At 39.6% G+C, this 24940-nt stretch overlaps 1 protein-coding gene across 3 annotated transcripts in view; it reads right to left on the bottom strand.

Annotated features, from left to right (window-relative positions):
• Window positions 1-24940, bottom strand: part of iqsec3a (IQ motif and Sec7 domain ArfGEF 3a) — a 205245-nt gene that overhangs the window by 20815 nt on the left and 159490 nt on the right. For all 3 annotated transcript variants that reach the window (XM_048155563.1, XM_048155564.1, XM_048155565.1), the window contains 4 exons: window positions 14968-15107; window positions 7934-8059; window positions 4525-4624; window positions 1232-1393 (listed from right to left, as the gene is read on the bottom strand). In XM_048155563.1, coding sequence (XP_048011520.1) covers window positions 1232-1393; window positions 4525-4624; window positions 7934-8059; window positions 14968-15107 — 528 coding nt within the window. The remainder of the gene's footprint in view (window positions 1-1231; window positions 1394-4524; window positions 4625-7933; window positions 8060-14967; window positions 15108-24940) is intronic.

The following is a 24940-nucleotide window of genomic DNA, read 5'->3' as shown; positions in this document are numbered from 1 at the left end:
CATTAAATATGAGCCGATTTATGCTGTGCGGCCCCTTTAAATGCTGACGCTCCCTGCCCACGGAGCTCGCGCTTGCCTTAAACAGTGCCTAAACAAAGTTTACACAGCTAATATAACCCTCAAATGGATCTTTACAAAGTGTTTGTAAAGGCATGCCGCATGCATGTGTCGGATTATGTGAGTATTGTATACTGTTATATTGTTTACATTTGATTCTGAATGAATTTGAGGCTGTAATCCGTGGCTAACGGCTAATGCTACACTGTTGGAGAGATTTATAAAGAATGAAGTTGTGTTTATGAATTATACAGACTGCAAGTGTTTAAAATGAAAATAGCGACGGCTCTTGTCTCCGTGAATACAGTAAGAAACGATGGTAACTTTAACCACATTTAACAGTACATTAGCAACATGCTAACGAAACATTTAGAAAGACAGTTTAAAAATATCATGATATCATGGATCATGTCAGTTATTATTGCTCCATCTGCCATTTTTCGCTTTTGTTCTTGTTTGCTTACCTAGTCTGATGATTCGGCTGTGCTGCTCCAGACGTTAATACTGGCTGCCCTTGTGTAAAGCCTTTCATAATGTTGGGAACATGGGCTGGCATATGCAAATATTGGGGGCGTACACCCCGTTGAGATTTGTTATGTTGAGATTTGCCTGTTCTTCGGAGGTCTTTTAAACAAATGAGATTTATATAAGAAGGAGGAAACAATGGAGTTTGAGACTCAATGTATGTCATTTCCATGTACTAAAATCTTGTTATTTAACTATGCCAAGATAAATTCAATTTTTCATTCGAGGGCACCTTTAATCATAAGTTTCTCAGCATCTGTTTCAATGCTACTGCAAACAACTGGGTTACTTCTGTAAACCCAGTAAATGGACAGCATTATCCAGTGTTACCATGGAAACACTGTCCAGTATTCAAGAGAAGACTGCTGATTCACATCACGAAGCAAGAAAAAATGAAAAAAGTATCTATTCACTTGACTGATTAATAGCACCAGTCAAAAGAGCCCACCCGCAAGTCTATGATACTCTAGTCCCTATATGGCTCAGGTCCTTCCTTCAAGGTAAATCTTTCTATAAAGAAAAGGGTTTTGTCAGTCAGACGGGAACCATTTGCTTAGAAACTAAACAAGCACAAATTATGTGAAATGTGGTACACACTAAAAATCTCTCACACACATGCACTTGATATTTTGACACACAGCCCACTCACATTCAATACGTATCTGTTCCATTTCTAAGACCTCGGCGATGGACTCCTTCAGGTCCTCTACGAACTTGAGGAGCTCCTCTGCGCTCTGAGCACAGAAATTCAACACCTGCTTCTTATCAGAGCCCGAACACGGAGACACAATACTGATGGCGTGAGGATAATCTGAAACAAAGGAAAAAAGAGGCATTATATTAGCAAAAATGTAGGTTGTTATTCACTGACAGTCTTATTCCCTGCTAAAGGTAGAACACAGTTCGACCTATCTAGAACAGTTTCACATCTAACCTACTGTATATTACTTTTTAATGTTACATTTTTCCCCAAGTAAAACAGGATATTCAGTGAGAATAATAATGTACATGATTGACCTTATTCAGGACTTGAGGCTGGTCACGTTTACCCTTAACTCAACATATTCCAGGGGTAATGCTTCCCTTTAAAGTCAGTTGTTATTGGTTATTATAATAATTTCCATAACCTTCATCATGAAATTGGCAAGATTTTAGAAAGAATTACCCACAACAGTAACTTAAAATTCACAGTTATTTGGCTGTTAGATAATATTGACCAATAGCCCATACAGCCTAAGTGATGTTAACGTAACCATCAGTTAATTAAAGATGATTAATCATAACTGTCAGTTGATTAAAGATGCCAGGATGATGTTTTATTAAACACCAACTATGTTCTGACTGGCTTGGAAACATCTTATATCATTACAGGTTAAGAAATACCTTTATAATGCATTTATAATACCTTTATAACACATTTATAATACAACTTCTCATTTCTTGCACTATTACCATTTATAAACCTTAAACTCCATCACTACAGTGACTGGCCACTCAGCAATCATTCCATGTCTTTTATTGTCTGGTTGTGGCTGGAAACATGTTTGTTTATTTGTTGATTTACTAATTTGTGTCTTTCCTATCGTGTCCAGTCTGTTCAGTCAATCATTACAGATTCGAAAGGGGCGAAATATGAGCGTGAGCCTTAACACTCTCATCTCATTTAATTATAGGCCAGCTGCCATGAATGTTTGAGTGTGTGTGAAAGCGAAAGAGTGGGAGGAAGACAGAAATGCTTGTGGCCACCTTAATTGGAAAATGAGAGGGTGCCTGTCATCCTCATTTATCATGTGGCATTCTTTTTGTTGGAAGTAAATCAGTGAAGTAGGCATTTGAAAGGCACATAATTGTCTGGATCTCGCATTAAGCTATTCTTCACTCCATAGTGACCAGGTTACTTACACTGGTAAAACACAGTACTACACAATTCTAAAACTGAGAAAAATTGCTTTTAAATGTTTAAAATTTTGATCTCTTAACAATAACAGTCCATTTTCTCTGAATCTGAATATAGTTGAGTCAAACCTAAATCCAAGGAGACTACGAGTTACTGCAATTGCATGACAGTACGATGGGGTCCAAAAGTCATTATCCTATTTTGCATGTTTTTCATTTATTTTGATTTACTTACTACATATTACATAATATAATACATTGTGTTATTAGTGTAACACTGTGAGTGACAGTTGAATTAAAATAATTTGACCGAATTAAATTTTTAGAATTTCTTCTATATTATAATATTTTTGTATTTTTCTTTCTTTTTTTCTTTAATGACAGCAGAACTTGAATTAGCATATTTTTCACAAGTTTATGCTAAACCCAACAATCCATGTTATCCAGTATGATGAAAAAGAAACATTTAAAATTCTGCAAGAATTCTAGGTCACTAATGAAAGACAAATTTGCGACATCAACCAATTATTTTCTACAAAAGGTCATTTATCCTTACTGACGCACACAAGATGCTCTTTTAAACATTCTAAACTCATTCTGAATAACATGAATAATCAGGTTCACAAACATTTGCAACATCAGAAGTGTGTGGCAGTGTATCTATGAATCTTAGAGAGAATACTGGCTCTCAGAACTTTGGACCCTACTGTACATGATATACAGGTGAGTTACTCTCTCTCTGTGATTTACCCAACCCAGGCTCATTGGAAAAACATGCCTGTGGCAACATTTTTGCAAAATAATTTTACTCTGCTTCTTGCAAGTTTCACAACATTTTGAAAAGGAAATGTCCAATGAGTGGCACTAAAGGCGCATTTAGCTTTATCCGAAACAGAAGAATGTTAATCTGGCAATGTGTTATTATGTTGGTTGCTATACGTATCATGGCAGTTCGGAAATGAAATGTATGAGTGACACTAAAAGATTTATGCTCTATAGCATTTGAAATTAGCGTACCACGTACATTTAAACCCTACCCTCAACCTAATCGTTAGTGTTACCAAGAGCAAATTTGCTGAAGCAACAATGGCTTTTAGCACGTCTTTGAGCTGTTTTATTGTGATTTGTGTTTAATGGGACTTGTACCCAAGCACTCTGCTTTGTAAGAGCAATGCTGTACCAGCTTTCGAGCAAGTTTACTACATCAGAAAAGTCATACATACTGTGTGGAGCTGGTTATGTGATGAAAATGTCAGAATATATTCGTTTACAAATCATGCAAAAGTGTAAAAGTGTTTAGAAGTCATAGCATAGTATTGTGGGAACCACATGAAAATAAGTCTTAATTAATAAATAATCTGCCCTGTAATCACAATTTCAGTAAAAGGAATAAAAGTTGGAGTTTTACTGTCACTAGTGTTCATTTCAGCTGGAAACTGTGTTGAAATGACCCTTCGCCTCCCTTAGTTACTGTTGCTTTGTCCAACAAGCCATGGCGCTGTCACGCCACACAGAGTGAAAAATACATCACGGAGCAAAGAGGACACTGACAACACGTCGACAGACAAGACAGAGCAGGTTACTTATTATATTAAACAAAGTCCCAGCTTTCAAATTGTGTAATTTTGTAAGAAATTCGAACAATAAAAACTGTTTTGTGGCTCTTTAATGTGTCGTGACAGATCGCTGTAGCGTCTCAGCTCAAGCGGCTCGTGAACAATCATCTCTTCTTACTAGTTAATCAATAGCATCAAATAAACATGAATGAACATGAGAAGGAATGTTGTTTCAAACGCGGAAAGACATCAGTACACACCATTTTTCAAGTTCAAGTCCACCGAGGATAATCTTCTAACTCCTGACTGCTTTGTTGGAAAAAATGATGGATTTGGCGTTATGATTGGTTAGATCATTTGTCAATCAAATTCCCGGCGAAGGGTCAATTGTATGCATAAGCACGTTTTTGGAGTTTTGCAAAGGTGCAGGTAGAGGCACGTTTTACCAATGAGCCTGGCTGGATTTACCACATGAGTTGCAGGATCTTACATTCATTCTCAAACAGGTGGAACTGCATGCCCAGTAGCCCCATGGCCTTGCAGAAGGTATAGGCAGCAGAACTCTTCTTCTTTGGACACAATTTTAAAATCTATGAAGGGAAGAGGTAGAGATGATAATTAGGTTAACTATCACAAACTACCAAAAGAGTAAGAATGGTAAATACAAGCTTTATTCCAAAACCTAGTGAGCTGCCTTGCTACTATCGACATATATACCTTCTAAGGCAGTTTGTTAAAGGTGCCCTAGAACTTCTTTTTAAAAGATGTAATATAAGTCTAAGGTGTCCCCTGAATGTGTCTGTAAACTTTTAGCTCAAAATACCCCATAGATTTTTTTTTATCCATTTTTTTTAACTGCCTATTTTGGGGCATCACTATGCACCGATATATAGGTTGCGGCCCCTTTAATTCTCGTGCTCCCCCTCCCCCTCCCCCGGAGCTCATGCTTGCCTTGAACAGCATAAACACAGTTCACACAGCTAATATAATCCTCAAAATGGATCTTTACAAGATGTTCATCATGCATGCTGCATGCATACATTGGATCATGTGAGTATTGTATTTATTTGGATGTTTACATTTGATTCTGAATGAGTTTGTTAGTGCTCCGTGGCTAAAGCTAACATTACACACTGTTGGAGAGATTTATAAAGAATGAAGTTGTGTTTATGAATTATACAGACTGCAAGTGTTTAAAAATGAAAATAGTGACGGCTCTTGTCTCCGTGAATACAGTAATAAACGATGGTAACTTTAACCACATTTAACAGTACATTAGCAACATGCTAACGAAACATTTAGAAAGACAATTCACAAATATCACTAAAAATATCATATCATGGATCATGTCAGTTATTATTGCTCCATCTGCCATTTTTCGCTATTGTTCTTGCTTGCTTACCTAGTCTGATGATTCAGCTGTGCACATCCAGACGTGCTGCCAGTGTCTAATGGCTTGAACATGAGCTGGCATATGCAAATATTGGGGGTGTACACCCAGACTGTTACGTAACAGTCGGTGTTATGTTGAGATTCGCCTGTTCTTCAGGGGTCTTTTAAAGGTGCCCTAGATTATGTTTTTAAAAGATGTAATATAAGTCTAAGGTGTCCCCTGAATGTATCTGTGAAGTTTCAGATCAAAATACCCCATAGATTTTTTTTTTATTAATTTTTTTAACTGCCTATTTTGGGGCATAATTATAAACGTGCCGATTTTATGCTGCGGCCCCTTTAAATCCCGTGGTCCACGCCCACAGAGCTCGCGCTTGCCTTGAACAGTGCCTTAACAAAGTTTACACAGCTAATATAACCCTCAAAATGGATCTTTACAAAGTGTTCTTCATGCATGCGGCATGCATGCGTCGGATTATGTGAGTATTGTATACTGTTATATTGTTTACTTCTGATTTTGAATGAGTTTGATAGTGCTCCGTGGCTAACGGCTAATGCTACTCTGTTGGAGAGATTTATAAAGAATGAAGTTGTGTTTATGCATTATACAGACTGCAAGTGTTTAAAAATGAAAATAGCGACGGCTGTCTTGTCTCCGTGAATACAGTAAGAAACGATGGTAACTTTAACAACATTTAACAGTACATTAGCAACATGCTAACGAAACATTTAGAAAGACAGTTTACAAATATCACTAAAAATATCATGTTATCATGGATCATGTCAGTTATTATTGCTCCATCTGCCATTTTTCGCTATTGTTCTTGCTTGCTTACCTAGTCTGATGATTTGGTTGTGCAGATCCAGACGTTAATACTGGCTGCCCTTGTCTAATGCCTTTTATAATGTTGGAAACGTGGGCTGGCATATGCAAATATTGGGGGCGTACACCCCGACTGTTACGTAACAGTCGGTGTTATGTTGAGATTCGCCTGTTCTTCGGAGGTCTTTTAAACAAATGAGATTTATATAAAAAGGAGGAAACAATGGAGTTTGAGACTCACTGTATGTCATTTCCATGTACTGAACTCTTGTTATTTAACAATGCCAAGATAAATTCAATTTTTCATTCGAGGGCACCTTTAAACAAATGAGATATAAGGAGGAGGAAACAATGGAGTTTGAAACTCAGTGTATGTCTTTTCCATGTACTGAACTCTTGTTATTCAACTATGCCAAGGTTAATTCAATATTTAATTCTAGGGCACCTTTAACTGAAATGTACCTCATACGTGCTTTAGAACGCACTATATAAGCAAAATGCCACACAAATAGCACTCCTCAAGTCAAACACATTTGTCTAGTTAAAATTAGTTATATGAATTTTTAGCTCATTTTATTTCTACTTCATTACATTAAAATTGCAATTATTCATATTTACTAGCTTAATTCAAATTAAATTTGAATCCAGGAATTAAATCCAATTAAATTCTAAATAGTCAATAACTCTGCTATCTATCTGTCTGTCAGTGTTAGATTGTAAGTGTTTGAGTGTACGTGAGAAATAGAAGGCCACACAGATTAGTGTTGAGAGTCTACTTACCAGACTCCCTACTGGTTTACTCACAATAACACAATATTGAACCCATATTTCATTCTGCCACAAATCTACGGGTGACAGGAGACCCTCTTGAAGAAGAAGAATAATCACTGAGCCAACTCACATCTCAACACAATTAATGCCAAAACTTCTCTGAGTGAAGTTAGAAAAGCAGTTATGAAAATCAATATTGCCACAAAGCTTAATAATGTTTGATGGCCTGATATTGACTGGATATTTGGATTTTATAAATCTCCTTTTATATTTCTCAGTTTTCCATTTGAAATACAATGTATAGAGAGATCACAAGTGTCGTCTGTATTTTAGAAAATTCCTGAATTCACCCAGTTTCACCTATGATTGTTATGGGAAAAATGTGTTTTGTGGTTTTCTCTTCCCTTTTTTTATGGCCAGATTAAAATGAGCTTTTGTAATTATGCGAACAGTTTAATACATTGCTGTGACATCCTTTCAGTCAGTCTAATGCCCTCCATTAATTATAACAGACATTTAATCTTTGATTAATTTCAAGGGCTGTACTTTGTGGCTTTGGCCAAATTATTTGAGTAGTTGTGAGAGAGAGGACTTTTTTTTTTTTTATTAGATTTGCTTTTACACATATCTGTAGTGCAAAATTGGAAATGGAAGATCAAGTTGAGTGCATTGCATATAGAATTCCACTGTAATTGTGAATGCAAATGTAGTAGACAGTAAAGATATGGAAAATGCATATGGAAAATTAGTAGTTTGGCAGTATGTTATATTTTTCCATATATTTCTGTTTTTTGACTGAAATGCCTTGAACTTGTCATCTCTTTTTCCTTGTCATCATTAACAACAATCAATGTCAGTAAAGGACAAGAAATGACAAAATGAAAAATTCTACATAATTAAATGTATCTTTTACCACAAGTAGGTCGTTGAAGAGGAAGACCTCTCTCTGGTGAGCAGCTTGCTTCTGGGCTTTGTTGATGTCAGTCACTTCAAACAGCCGACTGCAGCACACCAGCCTCCTGTGAGGCACTGACAGGACCTGAGGGTGGACACATGTAAAATGACTTCACTAAAAGAAAATATATACCTTGAGTGACATTTCTTTATTTGTTATATCAAATTACATCTGAAACTGTGGTTCTTAATCTCAGCCTTTTTTAATCAAAGACTCAAGATATCTTTTTAAAATAATTAATAATAATGTATTAATTCAAATACTCCTAAATCATTCTGAAGCCCCCCTAGTGTTTCCCTCATTGAGAATGACTGATATTAAATAATGCTGAAATCTATTTCTTAGCAGACAATATTTTAATGATGTTTTATGAACAGTCATAGTACATTCTTTAGTTAATTGTATTTCTTTCATGACAACTCTCGGAGTGTTTGGCATGGTAATGGATATGACAATGTTGATATGTTTGGTATTGGCAGAATAGATCTATTACGCTGCTGCTGTAGAGCAAATACAGGACTTGCTAATGCCAGTACATACACAACACATTGCTGTGAGCAAGTAAGACATGCTGCTGCTGTACAATATAACTGGTGTGTGGTGAGAACACTGGCACCGTTGTACTGTGGTTGCCGTAGCATCATCCAAGTGGATGCTGCACACTGGTGGTGGTTGAGGAGAGACCCCCTGATATGATTGTAAAGCCTTTTGTGTGTACAGTAGTACATAGGAAAGAGCTATAGAAATCCCTCATGCATAGCATACATGAATTACCCGTAGCAGATCTGGAGGTGGAGGGTTTCTGAAAGCATGCTGCAATTTCTACAGCAAATGCTGAACAAGTATTTGAAGACTGAACAGCAAGCTCATTGGCTACTGATACAGCAGGAACCAATCAGTTGTGCCCTATAGAGAATGATGTGATTGCAAGCAGATCGAGTTAAGGACCTAGCCTGCACCATCTAGTGTTTAATGACAGAACTTTGTATTTTAGCAAACATGTATATTAGCTGTTTTCCAATAACTGTGTTCCAATGAGTTGCCTTACTATCTTGCTACATGGCAGTGCCTAAAGTCTGAAAAAAAAAAAAAAAATTACTTTTAAGATTATTTTTTGACACCTTAAGTGGGAGGCTCGATTTTCAAGAGGAGTTTGCATGTTGCTAAGCTAATCAATGGAAAAGAGATTAGCAAGAAAAAAATGTTGCATTAACAGCATGCAAAAGTTTGCATTGATCTCAATAGATGCATTAAAAGTTATTGATTCAAATTTTCTAATAAACATAAAATGAAATATCAAATAGACACTGGGTAAAATAAATAATAATAATAATAATAATAATAAAAATAGAATATCTTAGAAAAAAACATAATTTAGTTTTTTGCAACTTTTTGGAATAGTGGGGAATGTGCCAGTGATGCTTTTGTAGGCAGGGTTTTTTTGAACAGAGTTTGTTATTCTGTGGAAATGTGGAACACATTAATCATGAATATTATATAAATGTTATTAAGGACCTTCTGATGAAAACACTCACATTTCATTTGATGCATTTTCACACCCTAGCAAGCAAAAAAGTTCTGGGACAACATCTGAATCAGCAGGTATGCCTCACATTTGCCCTTCTGCAAACTTGGGACATGACCTGCAAAAACCCCAATGGCAGCAAAACCAGAAAAGCCCAACCATGGAGAAGTTGGGAAAAGAAGAGAGAGGTGATGAATAGGATGTGAGGGGAAAAGAGACCCCAGAGAGTGTTAGCAACATCAACTCAACGAGTTAGTAGTAAGGGTATGATTACAGACAGAACTCGATTTCCACACTTAATTTGGGTCAGTTGAATCCTGCACAAACCACGCAGAAATCAAATTAGCTATGACAATACAATAAAAAAATCTAGTGAAGTATAAAAAAATATGACATATTAGACGTTTATGACAAACTATTTGATACAGAAATCACACTTGTAAGAACATGATACTGCAAAGTTAATAGAAAGTGTGAGGAGACTTTTATTACATTTACCAAAGTGTGGGCCGCAAGTTTAATGAAAATGCAAAGGTTTCATATTCAAGACATTGAAATTTTATTAAGAATACATTTTCTTGTATTTTATATGAATACTTCATGGATACTGATACTTTCACTTTAGATCCCATATTATAAATGGAATAATAATAATAATAATAATAATAATAATAACAACAACATTATTTTGTTAAATGCTACAAATTATTACCTAGAGTTGATTATAAATAGTAATAAAAGCTGATGGTGGCAATTTAATTATTCCCAATTTCTTGGAGAGCTGCATGATTACTACCAAAAATTATACTACCAAATTTATTCTTATAATCCATTTATGTCTAGGAAATAAAAATGTCCTATTTAAATCAGTTTTGTTTTATGTTTGCTTTTCAGTGTAAGGTAAATAAATATGACTGCAATATATGAGAGACTGAAACATTTTTGTAAGCCAGGTAAGTTGTGCTGGAGGTGAATGTGAAATGATTTCAATAAATCAAAGTCCTTGATTTCTATGATTGCTAAGTTGCTAAGCACTAGAAAAAAAGACTGCATTGCAGCAAATAGAGACCATCTTCAGCAGCAGAACCTTGAGGGAGACTGACTAGAAACAGTATTGACTTTTCTTATATACTACAGGAATATGTTTGCCAGAAAAAATAATGTATCTAGTAAAAGGGTTTCAAATGATCAGTTGCCGTACAATGACTACAATTATGAGTATTAGAGCACGATTTGCAATCGATTTCAATACAGTTTGTAAAACAGAGCATAGTTTAAAAGTATTTTATAGTCAACATTTCTCTCAAGCAGCCATCATGTTGATTTTTTTTTTGTCACAATGACATGCATGATGCCTAAAATAGACATTCAGGGTATGTTTACACGACAACGATATGCTTAAAACATAAAAGTTGAGTTTTCTGCTTACAGACGATACCACTGTCAAAACGATCCCCATTCATACGAATCCGTGAAAACGACTAAAAACGCTGTATTCTACTGCCAGGCCATTAGATGGCGATGAAACACTATAGACTGAGCATGTAATACGCATGTGCATGACGTCATCGTTTCCACAGATTCGTGTTTTTGTTGTTTACACAGAGACCGTTTTCAAAACCTTGCACTTTGAAACCCTTTTTCAAAAGTTTGCGTTTTCAGGCACCCAAAACGGTGTTGTTGTGAATGGCCAAAACGCATTAAAAGTATTACATTTTTAGTTGAAAACGGTGTTGTGTAAACGACCCCCTAGTAAGCTGCTCACTGCATTTTGGAAAACCAATGGTCCAGAACCTAAGGTCTTTACAATCTACTTAGGCTTACAATGCTTTTGGGAACCACAGTATCAGCAGCAAACCCAGTAAATATTTAAACATCTTTAAAACACACATGTGGTTAAGGGCCGTACATGTAACTGAAATACATAACCTGATTCAAAACAAAGAGAAAGATCTAGAGTTACAGCATTTTTAAGTTTTCTGAGAACAAAATCCTCATTGTAGTTGATCACTTAATCTTACTACACACACGGGGATTAGGTGTAATGGTTTTTATACTGTACAAACTGTGTATTCTACCCCCTACACTACCCCTACCCCTAAACCTAACCTATTAAACCATTTAGTATGTTTTTTTTTAAGCCATTTGGTTTATGAGGACACAGGAAGTGTCTAAAACACACACACACACACACACACACACACACACACACACACACACACACACACACACACACACACACACACACACACACACACACACACACACACAAAAAGCATTACTGCACCAATTTCTGGATTAAAGCATTGTCCTCTACCAGACGTTATGAGAACAAAACAATAGAGACATTAAAATGCTTTTTAATGACAGCGGCAGATGTTCTCATAAATCTGTGACAAAAAAAAGAAAAAGAAAAAAAAAGAAAGATAAATCTGAACAGAGGCATAGAGTGATTTAAATGACCTATAGAGAAATAACTTTGTTTCATTAAGACAGTACTGATGAAATGATGATGATGATGATTGTCATGGGTGATCTGTTCTTGTGTTTGTTTTGGGTGGGTTTAGCATGTGTTTTGGTTCAGTTTCATGTGGTTGAGTTTATTTTCATTATTGTTTATTTTCATTTGATTGATTATGTTGGACACTTGTTGATCGTTTCGTTGATTAGCTTGTTTGCCCTGTGTTTCTTTCAGTTCATTGTCTGTTCTCGCAAGTGTATACCAGTTGTTCTGTTCATGTTTTGCCAGTCTTAGTATTCTGAGTTTGAGTTTAATAAGATCAACTGCCTGCAATTAGATCTAGCTCTGTTATTTCTTTGTATCAACCGTGAGTGTGACAGAAGAACAGACCCAGCACAATGGATCTAGCGGCAATTAAGATCCTCCTCCTCTCACATGGAGATTTGTCCATCGAGGAACACATAGGTTTTTGGATCTGCAACAACTCATCCACTAGGGCTAGGACGATACATTGATTATCGATCGATACAATGAATCTGGATCGATCCTGATATTTTCTCTTGCTAATCGATTCTGAGCTTAGGTTTAACAGCAGATGGCGCTCTAGGCTAGTTTTTAACCACACTCTCAAGCGTTTACAAAAAAGACTGCTGGACAATGCTCGTGTGTTCGGTTGAGTCATGAAAGTGGTTAAATATACTTGGCTCAGAATGCTTTTATGATGCAAGAGTTGTAATTCGCTTCAACCTATTCGAACTTTATAAATGATTATTTTAGGTGTGTGTAAAGGAACTGGAAGCAGGCAGTGCACAAGTGTTTCTAAATCACGTATAGTAGTGCCATCTGCTGTTTAAAAACTAAGCTCAGAATCGATTCGAGAGAGAATGGCGATACATCAGAAAATATCAGAACAGCTCCAGATTTTTCGTATCGTGAATCAGGATTCAATGTATTGTCCCAGCCCTATTGTCCACAATGATGACACCAGCCTCTGCATGTTTTTCTGGGCAGGTTTGAATCCACGGACTAAAGCATGCCTGGGAGATGGCCCTCGTGGGACATTCATGGAGTAAGCAGACTGGGTCCTGTTTAATTGCAGATCCTCCTTTACCATAGATGAGATAGAGGAGGACGCTGCACCCATCGCGCCTTCAACCACGCCCCAGTGGAATTTAAGCCTGAGCCCACCGCAGACACAGAGCCTGAGCTGGCCATGATGCCAGTGCAGGGGCGATGCCTGAGCCCATAACAGTCCCGGAGCATGAGCCCGAAAACCTGTCTGACCAGGTGCGTGAGCCAGCATCAATATTCATTGCAGTAGGCATGTTGGTGGAATATGAGGGAATTCTGGTAAAATACAAGTGCAGCCCAGCCCCTTCTTGCCATGGCTGACATGAGTGTGCTGACTTGGAACCCTTTTAGTGAGAAGTTTGCAAGGATAAACACCATGCCTGTTTTGTCACCCAGCATCATGCCTGTTTTATCACCTGTCTGTGATGTCCCCACCCTGCCTCCCACTCCCACCTCCTCTATCTGTTCCATGTCAGACAAGGAGGCTGTTTTGGAACACTCTGCCTGCCCTGTATTGGCCAAGGATGTTGTTTTGTAAACCCCTGCCTGTGCTTCCCAGTTCTTTAGCCCCGTCTTCGCTTGCTCCTTCCAGCCCTTTGGCTCCTCCTAATCTGTCTGTACCTAGTATCCAGGATACGCCTGGGGCTTCCAGCTTGGCCCTGGAGTGTCGACCCTCTGGCTCTGCTTAGAACCTCTGAACCTGTCAATCCACATCGCCTTGTTGACCACTTGGCTCCACCTTCGCTCATCGCCTCCTTGGATCTGCCTGGGACTGTCATCCCTGTGGCTCTGATGGGCTCATCCTTCGCTCTGGCTTCACCTCAGTCCTTGGTCATTCTGGCTCCACCTCAGTCCTCCAGCACCCTGGCTCCACCTTGGCTGCTTGTTGCTACGGCTGCGCCCTGCTTTCCAGATTCTTCGATGTTGCCTGGTCTCTCCGGCTCCAACAACACCCCCTGGTCCCGCCTGGTCCCACCATGGCTCCTCCCTCCCTTGACTCCGGGATACTCCCTGGCTCCTCCTGCCTTTGTCTCCGCCCTGGTTACTCCTGCCTATGTCTCCGTCCTGGCTACTCTAGCCTTCGTCTCCACCCTGGCTCCTCCCTCCCCTGGGAGGTTCTGTCCTGTTTACCCTGTGACTATTATGTTGAGGGGGGAGGGGGATTGCAATGAAAAAAGCAATGATCTAAACATCCTTAAACAACTTACATAAACTTGAGGGGCAACGTTCTATGAGGTATTAAGTGTTTTCTGAGAATAGTTCATTTTTAGTTCTTACCCCACTGGCAAATAATGTATTCTTTTAAATTCATATTTTTAAGCATAAATCTAACACATTTTAGAAAAAAAAGTGGCAAATAATATACTCTAAAATATAGAAATATGCTGTATAATCTTAATAGGAAATTTCCATTCGCAAATAAACTTAGCTTAAGATGATTTACTGGCAAAAAAAGAGAGATAAAATTAGTGTAGCATAGTTATGGTGTTGGGAAACAGCTTACAGCGAAGGGTAAATCTGAAGTAAGGTAATGAAAAAAACTGGGAGGTTATTCAATGCCACAGTTCTTCTGTTGCAGTAATGAGGAATGGCAGCAATGCTACAGGCATGAGCTGCAATGAATCACCAACTGCCCAATGAATTATTATATTATGCCACTCCATGCATGCAGTATTTAGAGATGGTAGAGGTGAAACGGCAGGACACCTATGGTATAAAGATAAATTTGTATTTTAAAATGGTCCCAGAGTGATATACTGTGTGCGTATTAAAATAATAGCTTGTAATATTCAGTTATGACAGAGGAATGGTGAAAAATTTCCACAACTGTGACTGTTTAGCTAATTGTGAAAATTCAAGAGTCATGTAGAATATATTTGGATGCAGTCTGATATGGATATTACCTGCAAAGAAAATCCCAAATTGAAAACTTACCGTTTTCATTCCCACAATGCTTTGCTCAACTTTGGTGACATAAGTGACATGGTCTTCATTCGATCGTAATTCCCTCAGCTGAATACGCTCATATATTCCCACTACCATGTCCCGTGGAATATCTGCACCATCATCAACCCCTGAGTAAAAACACACAAATTATATAAAAAAAGATTATAAAATGCAAAAAATATGGAATAGTATAAATTCGGAATAATATAGATAGATTTTTTTTTAATTTTTTTTATTTTTTTATACATTATATAATATATACTGCCATTAGGCAACAACCTTTAACACAACAAAATGAACACATCTTTTAGGGATATTTAATTGTATTTCTATTTCATATACCATTTCCACAAGCAAGCAAGAAAACAAACAAGCAAACAAATATAATTCCACAGTTCTTTGTCCACAACATTTCTGTGTTTTCAACTTATCTGCATTATGTGCTGCATTTTCTGTCAACAAAGTTTAAGTTCTATTAAACTTCAACAAGATATGCTTTTATAAATAAGTATTGATTTGTTTACACTGAGTCTAAAGGAATAGTCAAGGTTTTTACAAACTGTGTAAAACTGTGTTGCTATTTTCCATTTTATGAATTTGTCTGAAGAGAAAATGGTTTATCTAATAAGGCTATCTGCATTATGAACATGATATACAGCAAAACAGATTACGCCTAATGAAATAATAGGGAGACTCGAGCAGTCACGAAACCATCAGGGGATATAATGCAAAATCAGATGAGATAGATGAAGAAGTTGAATTTGAAATGTACATTTTTTCCCTTACCCTACGGGAGAAGGCAGCAGAGTAGAGAAAGTGGTAATAGTGTCAAAAAGTTGAAACCTGCTTGCCTTTATGCAAATGAAAGACAAAATATGCAGAGCTGCAGCCAGAAAATTAAGTTTAGAAGGTATCAAAATGTTGTAATATTGGTTGCACTTTTCAATAAGGTCCCTTTAGTTAACATTAGTTAATGCATTAACTACCATAACTAAAAATGAACAATACATCTGTTAGAGTATAACATTAGTTAATAAAAATATAACTGTTCACTGTTAGCCATGTAAGCTCAGGTCCATTAACAACAGATACACTTTGGAACAATGTATTAGTAAATGTTGAAATTAATATGAACTAAGATTAATAAATACTTCAGAAGTATTTTTTCATTGTTAGTTCATGTTAACTAATGTAGCTAACCATTGTTAACAAACAGAACATTATTGTAAAGTGTTAGCATAATACTGTTTATTTTATTTTTTATTTATTTTTTTTTTTATATAGCATGTTACTTTTCTCCTGTCGGTGCTCATTTTTACAATAGAGGAAAAAAAGTGAGAACTGCTAATGTACAGAGAGTTTTTGTGTCACAGAGTAATGGAAAATTAAAGTTTACGCTACAAGATTAACATAGTGCTGATGTCACTGGGCTATTTTCATTAAATTAATGTGCCGTGGGGCACTTTCAATAGCATTATATTTTGATGCTTAATTAGGTTTCGCCCACTCATTTAGTCATGTGAAATGATCCTGACCCAACTTATGATGAAGAGGAAGTGGAAGCATATGTGCTTTATACCAATTGGAAAACTATATTTGCATTTACTAAAGGTAATGAAAAAAATAAAGAATAGTGAAATTTTTTTATTTAGTTTTTAGGTTTGCAATGCAAAGCACTTGTGAAAAATTACACTTTAGCATACTTTTAAAAAATAATTATTGTGGAATTAATATAGGACTACTTTAAAAGAATATACTTAAGTGTCACTGTTATGGTGCAATCCAACAGGAACGACTCAGAATGACACTATATATAGTCTTTAATCCTCAAAACCAAAATACTCAGAAGAATCCTTGGAGAAAACATATACATGCATCTAACACTGACGAGAACTGTCAAAAGACTGAACTAAACAGAGTATATGTGAAAACCTATGGTTATAGCACCACTTAGCAGTCAAAACCAGAAATGAATTTCCCGCCGCAACACAGAACATAAATCTGACAGTATTCCAGGCGTGTCCTCACAGTCTAAAGGTGCAGGTGAGTCCAGATGAATGGAAGTAGCCAGCGAGGAGAATGGGAACAAAGGGGTGGAGAAGTTACAGGGTGGGACAAGGTCATGCACAAAATTATTAGGGGAAGGCTGAGGAATATCGAGTTTAGGAGTGGGGATGGGGTGGGAGCTGGCTCTGTCTCAAAGTCAATAACCACTGGCTTAGGTGTGGATTGTCCCAATGCCGCGGACTCTGGGCTGCACCTAATGGTGGCCTCCAGCCTCGGGAAGGATGTGGCCCTGGGCTCTGGGTTGGATGCAGTGGCTGGCTCTGTGGCTCAAGCTTGTGGTTCATGGCGGGCGCTGGCTCAATCTCTGGTTCCGTGGCAGGCTCAGGTGTTGCCACTGGATCCTTGGCGGAAGATCTTCCGTTTGTTCCAGTGTGGACCAGGCAGGAAGATGGCTGCTGGCAATGCTACAGGCTCTTGGGGGTTGAAGTTGATGGTGTCTTCCTCAACAACTCCCATTGAAGTTGAGGGTGGTCCTCCTCCACAAGCAGCATCTGGCCTAAGATGTCATCCATCCCACTCCAAAAGCTGAACTTGAGAGCCTTGTCATCCCAGCAAGCCTCATGAAGTCTAGGATCTCCTCTGCATACTCCTGCAGAGTTCATCCTTTCTGGAATGGGCAATCCATTTTACAATACTCGTTGTGAGGGTGGGTTCTTCTGTCACCATTATGGTGCAATCCAACACAGATGACTCAGAACAAGTTATGAAGTAAAATATCTAGCTTCCGCCATACCACCTTCCATATTCTACTTACAAAGAAAGTTTAAAACTCTCACAGTTCAAAACACTTACACCACGTCCTATGCCTTCCCTATTCAACTTACAGAAAAAGCTTAACTGACGTGACGCCAGTTTACACTTTCTTCGTAACCTGAATACGGAAAGTGGTCTGGCAGAAGCAAGATATTTTACTCCATAACTTGTTAAATATGGATTTTTTTTTTAACAAATGCATCGCTTCGCTTCAGAAGGCCTTTATTAACCCCCCGGAGCAGTGTGGAGTATGTTTATGATAGATGGATGTGGATGGAGACACTTTCTTCAGCTCATACTCGTTGATCCTCACTCACTGCCATTATAAAGCTCGGATGCGTCAGGATATTTATACATATTTCTCTGATTGTGTTCATCAAAGAGGAAAGTCATATACATCTAGAATAGCTTTAGGGTGAGTAAAGCTTGGGGTAATTTTCATTTGAAAGTGAACTAATCCTTTAAGTGGCCTTTATTAAAGTGGTGGTTGATTATGATTTCACTTTTTTAACTTTAGTTAGAGTGTAATGTTGCTGTTACAGCATAAACAACATTTGCAAAGTTATGACGCTCAAAGTTTAATGCAAAGGGAGATATTTTCTTTTAAAGAATTTGCTGTGTAAGGACTACAATAAACAGCTGATAAGGACTACAACGAGCTTCTTCCTAGGTTAGTGACATCACTAACCCTAAAATTTACATAAACCCTGCCCCCGAGAACACGCAACAAACATGGCGAGGCCATGTTGGGATGCTTTAACACTCTGGAGTCTGAGGTATCGCTGGCGACACAAAAATGAGACAAAAATGACACAAAAATGAGACTTATGTCTAAAAAAACGTGAAAATGTCAGGTTTTAAATCGTGTAATCTGTATGAAAAGAGAGCCATGTCAGAAGTCCATGATTGAGCTCATTATCCACTAATGTGGCCACGCCCACGGAGCCAGTGCTATTCAGACACAAATTCTGAAGCAATACATGTATACATCGTCTCAATCGTGTATTTATTGTCTTGAAAAGTGTTTTGCATAGCCATAGTTAGCGATCTCTGGAAGCCTCTGTTAGCTCAGTTTGTTCCTGGATTGTCACATGGCCTATTCTTCTTTAGGACGCATTTGTGGACTAAATGTGTACAGAGCACCCTCCGGCTGTTGTATGAATATGAATTGAAAACACAATATCCAGCGCTCATAGTAATGACAATAAATACTGAATAAATATTACTCCTCTGTATAGAAAATGTACATAAACATATGAGAATCCATCAATATTTCTCCAAATGTGCATGCTTTTAAGCTAAAAGCCTATATGAAATTCCATAGAGGTAACATAAGTGTTCAGACACTTTGCATCACAGAAATACATTATATTTTAAAGTATATAATAGAATACCATTATTTATTATATTATTATAATAATATTTCACAGTATTGATGTTTTTTCTGTATGTTTGATATACACCATGATGAGCTTGAGACATGATCACAGAGGGTTTTTTTCACAGGCTACCTGACTGAAAAGGCCTCATTAATATGTAGGTCATTACAGCTCATTATGCAATTCTTTTGCCTTCTCAGGTGTGAATTACAGGATTATTCATGATGATTCACGCCTCCACGCATACTGTGTTTCTTGACAAAAAGTGTCTTACAAAATAGAGTGTCTCTCTATTGTTTTATATGAACGAGTAGACAGGATAATTTTTACATCATTTTGAAGCAAAAACTCTAGTCTATAATCTCCAATACCCAGAAGTCTTGTGAACACATATATAATATTATATTTTTGGCCTTATTTCAGTGACTAAAGTTTTTAAGTCATAAAAAACTTAAATAAACGTTATTCCTTCAAAAATACAAACATGTACATTAGGGCTGACCGATATATCGCATGCGATTGTCACGCGCATTTCGTCAGTAAAGCCGGTTCCCTGATTACCGCTAAATCGCCATCTCCTGCTTTCAAATGGAGCGGCATTTAATAGACAGAGCCATAGATCACTGACAAGCCACGCAATATTAAATGCCTATTAAATGCCGCTCCATTAAATGCCGCTCCACCAAAGTGCAAGTTGTTAAAGCTCCGCCCTCTTTTGGAAAGCGGGCTGGAAGTAGCAGCATATTTGCATTTAAAGGCACACACACACAAAAACGGCGTGTTCTTGCTCACACCCAAACAGGGGCAAATTTGACAAGCTATAATAAATGATCTGTGGTACATTTCAAGCTGAAACTTCACAGACACATTCTGGGGACCCCAGAGACTTTTATTACATCTAGTAAAAGGGGTATTATAGGTCCACTTTAATATTACAGTTTTTCTCAGTCGCTTTGGTGCATTTCTCACATCACTATTTACATTTGCACAACAGTTAGTTCAACCTCCACAACATTTAGTCATTTGTGCACATCATAGTAGCAGTTTCTCATTCCTTCGAACAAATTGCAAATGCTTTTGGACATGCATCAATTGCTTTCATACAACTCTCTGCTGTTTTATAACATTATCATTTGCTTATGTCATGTCAGTCAAAATTAACTATACTTGTGAATGCTGAATAGTCATTCCATATAAAACTAATAGTCCTCATTTCATTGCTTGAGTCATTACATACAAAAATGTTGAACTAGTTGTCAAAATCTGTCAAGCAAATTTTACACATTTTTTAAAATCTTTTTTTCCTGAAAATGTCTCCTAAATTGAATAATTTCTCTCAAGTGAATCTCAACTTTCACTGATGAGAAGGGGTGTGTGAAGCATTAGTTGCAACCAATGATAAGCTACTTCTCCACAATCACTGTCAGAGCTGAATCCCATAAACCCCCACTTTACAAGCATATACGAACCAAGCAGGACATAGTGTGTACCATTTCTACAATACTGTGACACAGAAATGGAAGGTCAGCCTCGTGGAAGAGGGGTAAGGGTGCGGGGAAGAAGGGGAAGGGGACAAAACAGGGGAAGAGGAAGAAGAGGCCAAGTACATAGGCAGATCCCTGATGAAATCAGGGCTACAATTGTGGATCATGTTGTCAATCACGGCCTCACAATGGCTGAGGCTGGTCGAAGGGTGCAGCCAAATGTTGGGAGAACCACTGTAAATTCAATTATTCAAACATTTCGTTTGGAGAACAGGTGTGTATAAATGGACAGTAATTCAGTACTAAACAATCTGCACTGCACTACTGTCATCGTGTCATACATGAAGCTTGCAGTGGGACAAGAACTTGTCATTGTACATTTTAAAATTAGACGTACAGCTTTACTGCATCACACATTTAGTGTATTGTAGTGTACAGTAGTGTTACAGTAAAGATTTGCCATATGTACTGCAATATTGTTTACAGTTGTGCACAGCTCTACCCAAAGGGAGTTTATGTTTGTTGCAAATAAGGGTGTATTTTTTCTTTTGCACAATGCTGTGAACAAATTAGAATTGCAAAGAGCATATGCAGTAAAAATGTGAAACATACATGTTCAGTGTCTTGTACTCAGTTACCTCACTAAATACAGTAATGTGTAACTTTACTGTATTTTTCAAATGGCTGTGCAAATAGTATATAGTGTTGTCTTGAGCATTTTCATTGACACGAATACTTGCTTTTGAGGAATGACCTATCCATTTTGAGCAAGTGACACGCTTTTGCAGGTTATCAACTAGGTTTTGCAGTTTGTACTAATTGTTTTGAGAACTGCGTTAACTGTTGTGCAAATGTAAATAGTGATGTGAGAAATGCACCAAAGCGACTGAGAAAAACTGTATAATATCTGCAAGTGCAGTTTTTATATACTTTTAAGACTAGACTACAAGTGCACAGCACATACAATACAATTATGCACTTTTTATATAAAGTAACAAAACATCATCATGGCAACACCATCTTTAGTGTGTAAAATGTAAAGGTAATAAAAAATCACAATTCTCAATGCAGATATGAAAGAAAGATGACCAATCAAAATTGCAAAGATATTTGCCTTCCCTCACAAAACTTTTGCACTCTCTCGCAAAGATATTTGCATTCCCTCGCAAAAAAAATTGCATTTTCTAGGAAAAAAAAAAAAAACTGTTATGTTCTCTCACTTAATAGGGCTATGTGTTCTCGGGATAGATTTTAGCTCCGTGCATCGTGCTAGCATTTGCACAGTATGTGCTTTTTCATCAGAGTATTCATATCTTAAAGTTCATGTGGTCATACGTTTTGTGTACTTTTTTGATATATATATATATATATATATATCGAGTCAAGCTTTTTGGTTGAACTTCTCTTTTTTCCGAGTTTTTTCACCATTTTTAATGGTGTGTGCTTATGCTGACTCAGATTCGGAGTTTACAGCCATGCTTTCCTGGGTCTTCTAGATGTGCATGGAAAACTTGGCAGTATGGGGGTATATTGGTGCCATAAATATGGAATGCCAAAAGTGCCAAAATCTGCATAAGTTTTTCCTCTCTCACTACCCTCTTGGATGGGGTGGCTGTACACAGACCACACCCACCCTGCATGTGAGGCCAAGGCACTCTTTTTGCATGAGGGTAGTTCTGTGCTGGGGTTGAGCTGCGCTTGTTGACTAACCGTGATCAAAGTCACGGCGCAGGCCCTCAGCCAGACGATGTCCACCTCAGTGGTCCAGAAGTGCCCCCTGGCTTACCTTGTGAGGTGCGAGAGGTTGTCAAGCTAAATGCTTTCTCAATGCTCCCATCTTACGAGGTGGCCTTTTCGGTGACACTGTCGAGGACTGAGCCCAGCGGTTCTCCTCAGTTAGTAGCGGATCGGGGAGCTTCCCATGACAAACCATTGAGTTCCTCTTGGGCCGCCCCTCAGTCTGCTCGTCGCCAAGGGTGTCGTCCCCTGCAAGAAACTCCGGCCCAGCAGGCTCTGCTGTGTCCATTGCGGGTAGATGACGCCTCCCGTCTCTGCAGCTGTTTAAGTGGTTGGTGAGAATCACCCCTGAGACGGGCGACCCAGAGATGGGTGGGGCTGCTCTTCCACCCCTGGAGGAGGGCCGGGTGGTAAATCCTTTTATTGGGTTTGTTTCTGTTCCGCCACTGACCCAAGAGGCAGCGGTACCCAAATTTAAAAGAGCAGTTCCTCCATTTCCAGGTCTGAAGAGGGTTGGAGAGCAGTGGGAGGAGAAAAACCTCACCACTCTCATCCCCCTCTTCTGTCACCAGCGGACAGCAGCGAGCAGCGGGCAGCCAAAGCCTCGACTGCTCCCTCTGTCCATCCGTGGAACCAGGAAGTGTTGCCTAGCACACTGTGACGCCGCTTCGGGCCGCCTCACAAAGAGAGCCCCACGAGCCGCGTCCCTGTGTTCCACCTCGCTGCTCTGCTGCGGGTACGCCGCTGGTCCCTTTGGTCCCACTTGTACGGTCTCTGCGAGCCTGGTTAGCGCTCCCCAGTCCGTCTCGCTGGCTCCTTTGGACCATCAGGCTCGGCTATGCGATTCAGTTCGCCCGGCATCCCCCCAAGTTCAGGGACGTCCTCTTCACTACAGTGAAAGATGTCGTTGCCCCTGTCTTGCGTGCGGAGATCGCAGTCCTACTGGCGGAGGACGCGATAGAGCCGGTCCCTCCAGCCGATTTGAGGTCGGGGTTCTACAGCCCCTACTTCATTGTACCCAAGAAAAGCGGCGGGTTACGACCGATCTTGGACCTGCGAGTTTTGAATCGGAGCCTCCACAAGCTACCGTTCAAAATGCTCACGCAGAAACGCATTTTCGAGTGCATCCGTCCCCGAGATTGGTTTGCAGCGATCGACCTGAAGGACGCGTACTTCCACGTTTCGATTCTTCCGCGACACAGGCCATTCCTGAGATTCGCGTTTGAAGGTCGAGCATATCAGTACAGAGTCCTACCCTTCGGGCTGGCCCTGTATCCCCGCATCTTCACGAAAGTCGTGGAGGGAGCCCTCGTTCCCATGAGAGAACAGGGTGTTCGCATTCTCAACTATCTAGACGACTGGCTCTTTCTAGCACAGTCTCGGGATCGGTTGTGCGAACACAGGGACTTGGTGCTCAGTCACCTCAGCCAGTTGGGTCTTCAGGTCAACTGGGAAAAGAGCAAACTCTCCCCTGTGCAGAGGATCTCTTTTCTCGGTATGGAGCTGGATTCGGTCGAACAGATAGCATGCCTCACAGAGGGACGTGCTCAGTCGGTGTTGAACTGCCTGAATACGTTCAATGGCAGGACAGCGGTCCCACTGAAATTCTTTCAGAGGCTCCTGGGGCATATGGCGGCCGCGGCGGCAGTAACCCCGCTCGGTCTGCTTCATATGAGACTGCTTCAACACTGGCTTTACGGCCGAGTCCCGAGATGGGCGTGGCAACGCGGCACGTTCCGGGTGCCAATCACTCAGAAGTGCCGCCAAGCCTTCAGTCCGTGGTCGGACCCTTTGTTTCTCCGGGCAGGAGTGCCCCTAGAACAAGTGTCCCGGCATGCTGTGGTATTCACAGATGCTTCTGCCACCGGCTGGGGTGCCACGTACAACGGGCATGCAGTGTCAGGGGTTTGGACGGGACCCCATCTGCATTGGCACATCAATTGCCTCGAGTTGCTAGCACTACGTCTTGCTCTGAGCTGCCTCAAAGGGCCGCTACGGGGCAAGCATGTACTGGTCCGTACGGACAACACTGCGACCGTTGCGTACATCAACCGTCAAGGTGGTCTACGCTCCCGTCGCATGTCGCAACTCGCCCGCCATCTCCTCCTCTGGAGTCAGAAGCGTCTGAGCTCGCTTCGTGCCATTCTTGTCCCTGGTGTGCTCAGCCATGTGGCCGACGAGCTATCACGAGCTGAGCTGCCAGGAGAGTGGCGACTCCACCCCCAGGTGGTCCAGCTGATCTGGAGAGAGTTCGGAGAGGCTCAGGTAGACCTGTTTGCCTCACCGGAAACCTCCCACTGCCAGTTGTTTTACCCCCTGTCCGAGGGAACACTCGAGACAGACGCACTGGCACTCAGCTGGCCCCGGGGCCTTCGCAAATATGCGTTTCCCCCAGTGAGCCTCCTTGCACAGACCCTGTGCAAAGTCAGGGAGGACGAGGAGCAGATCCTCTTAGTTGCGCCCTACTGGCCCAACCGGACCTGGTTCCCAGAACTCTCACTCCTCATGACAGCCCCTCCCTGGCCCATTCCTCTGAGGAAG

Source organism: Megalobrama amblycephala, linkage group LG14 (assembly GCF_018812025.1).
Source record: "Megalobrama amblycephala isolate DHTTF-2021 linkage group LG14, ASM1881202v1, whole genome shotgun sequence".
NCBI classification, from domain to species: Eukaryota; Metazoa; Chordata; class Actinopteri; order Cypriniformes; family Xenocyprididae; genus Megalobrama; species Megalobrama amblycephala.
This window is presented reverse-complemented; position numbering and strand designations above follow the sequence as displayed.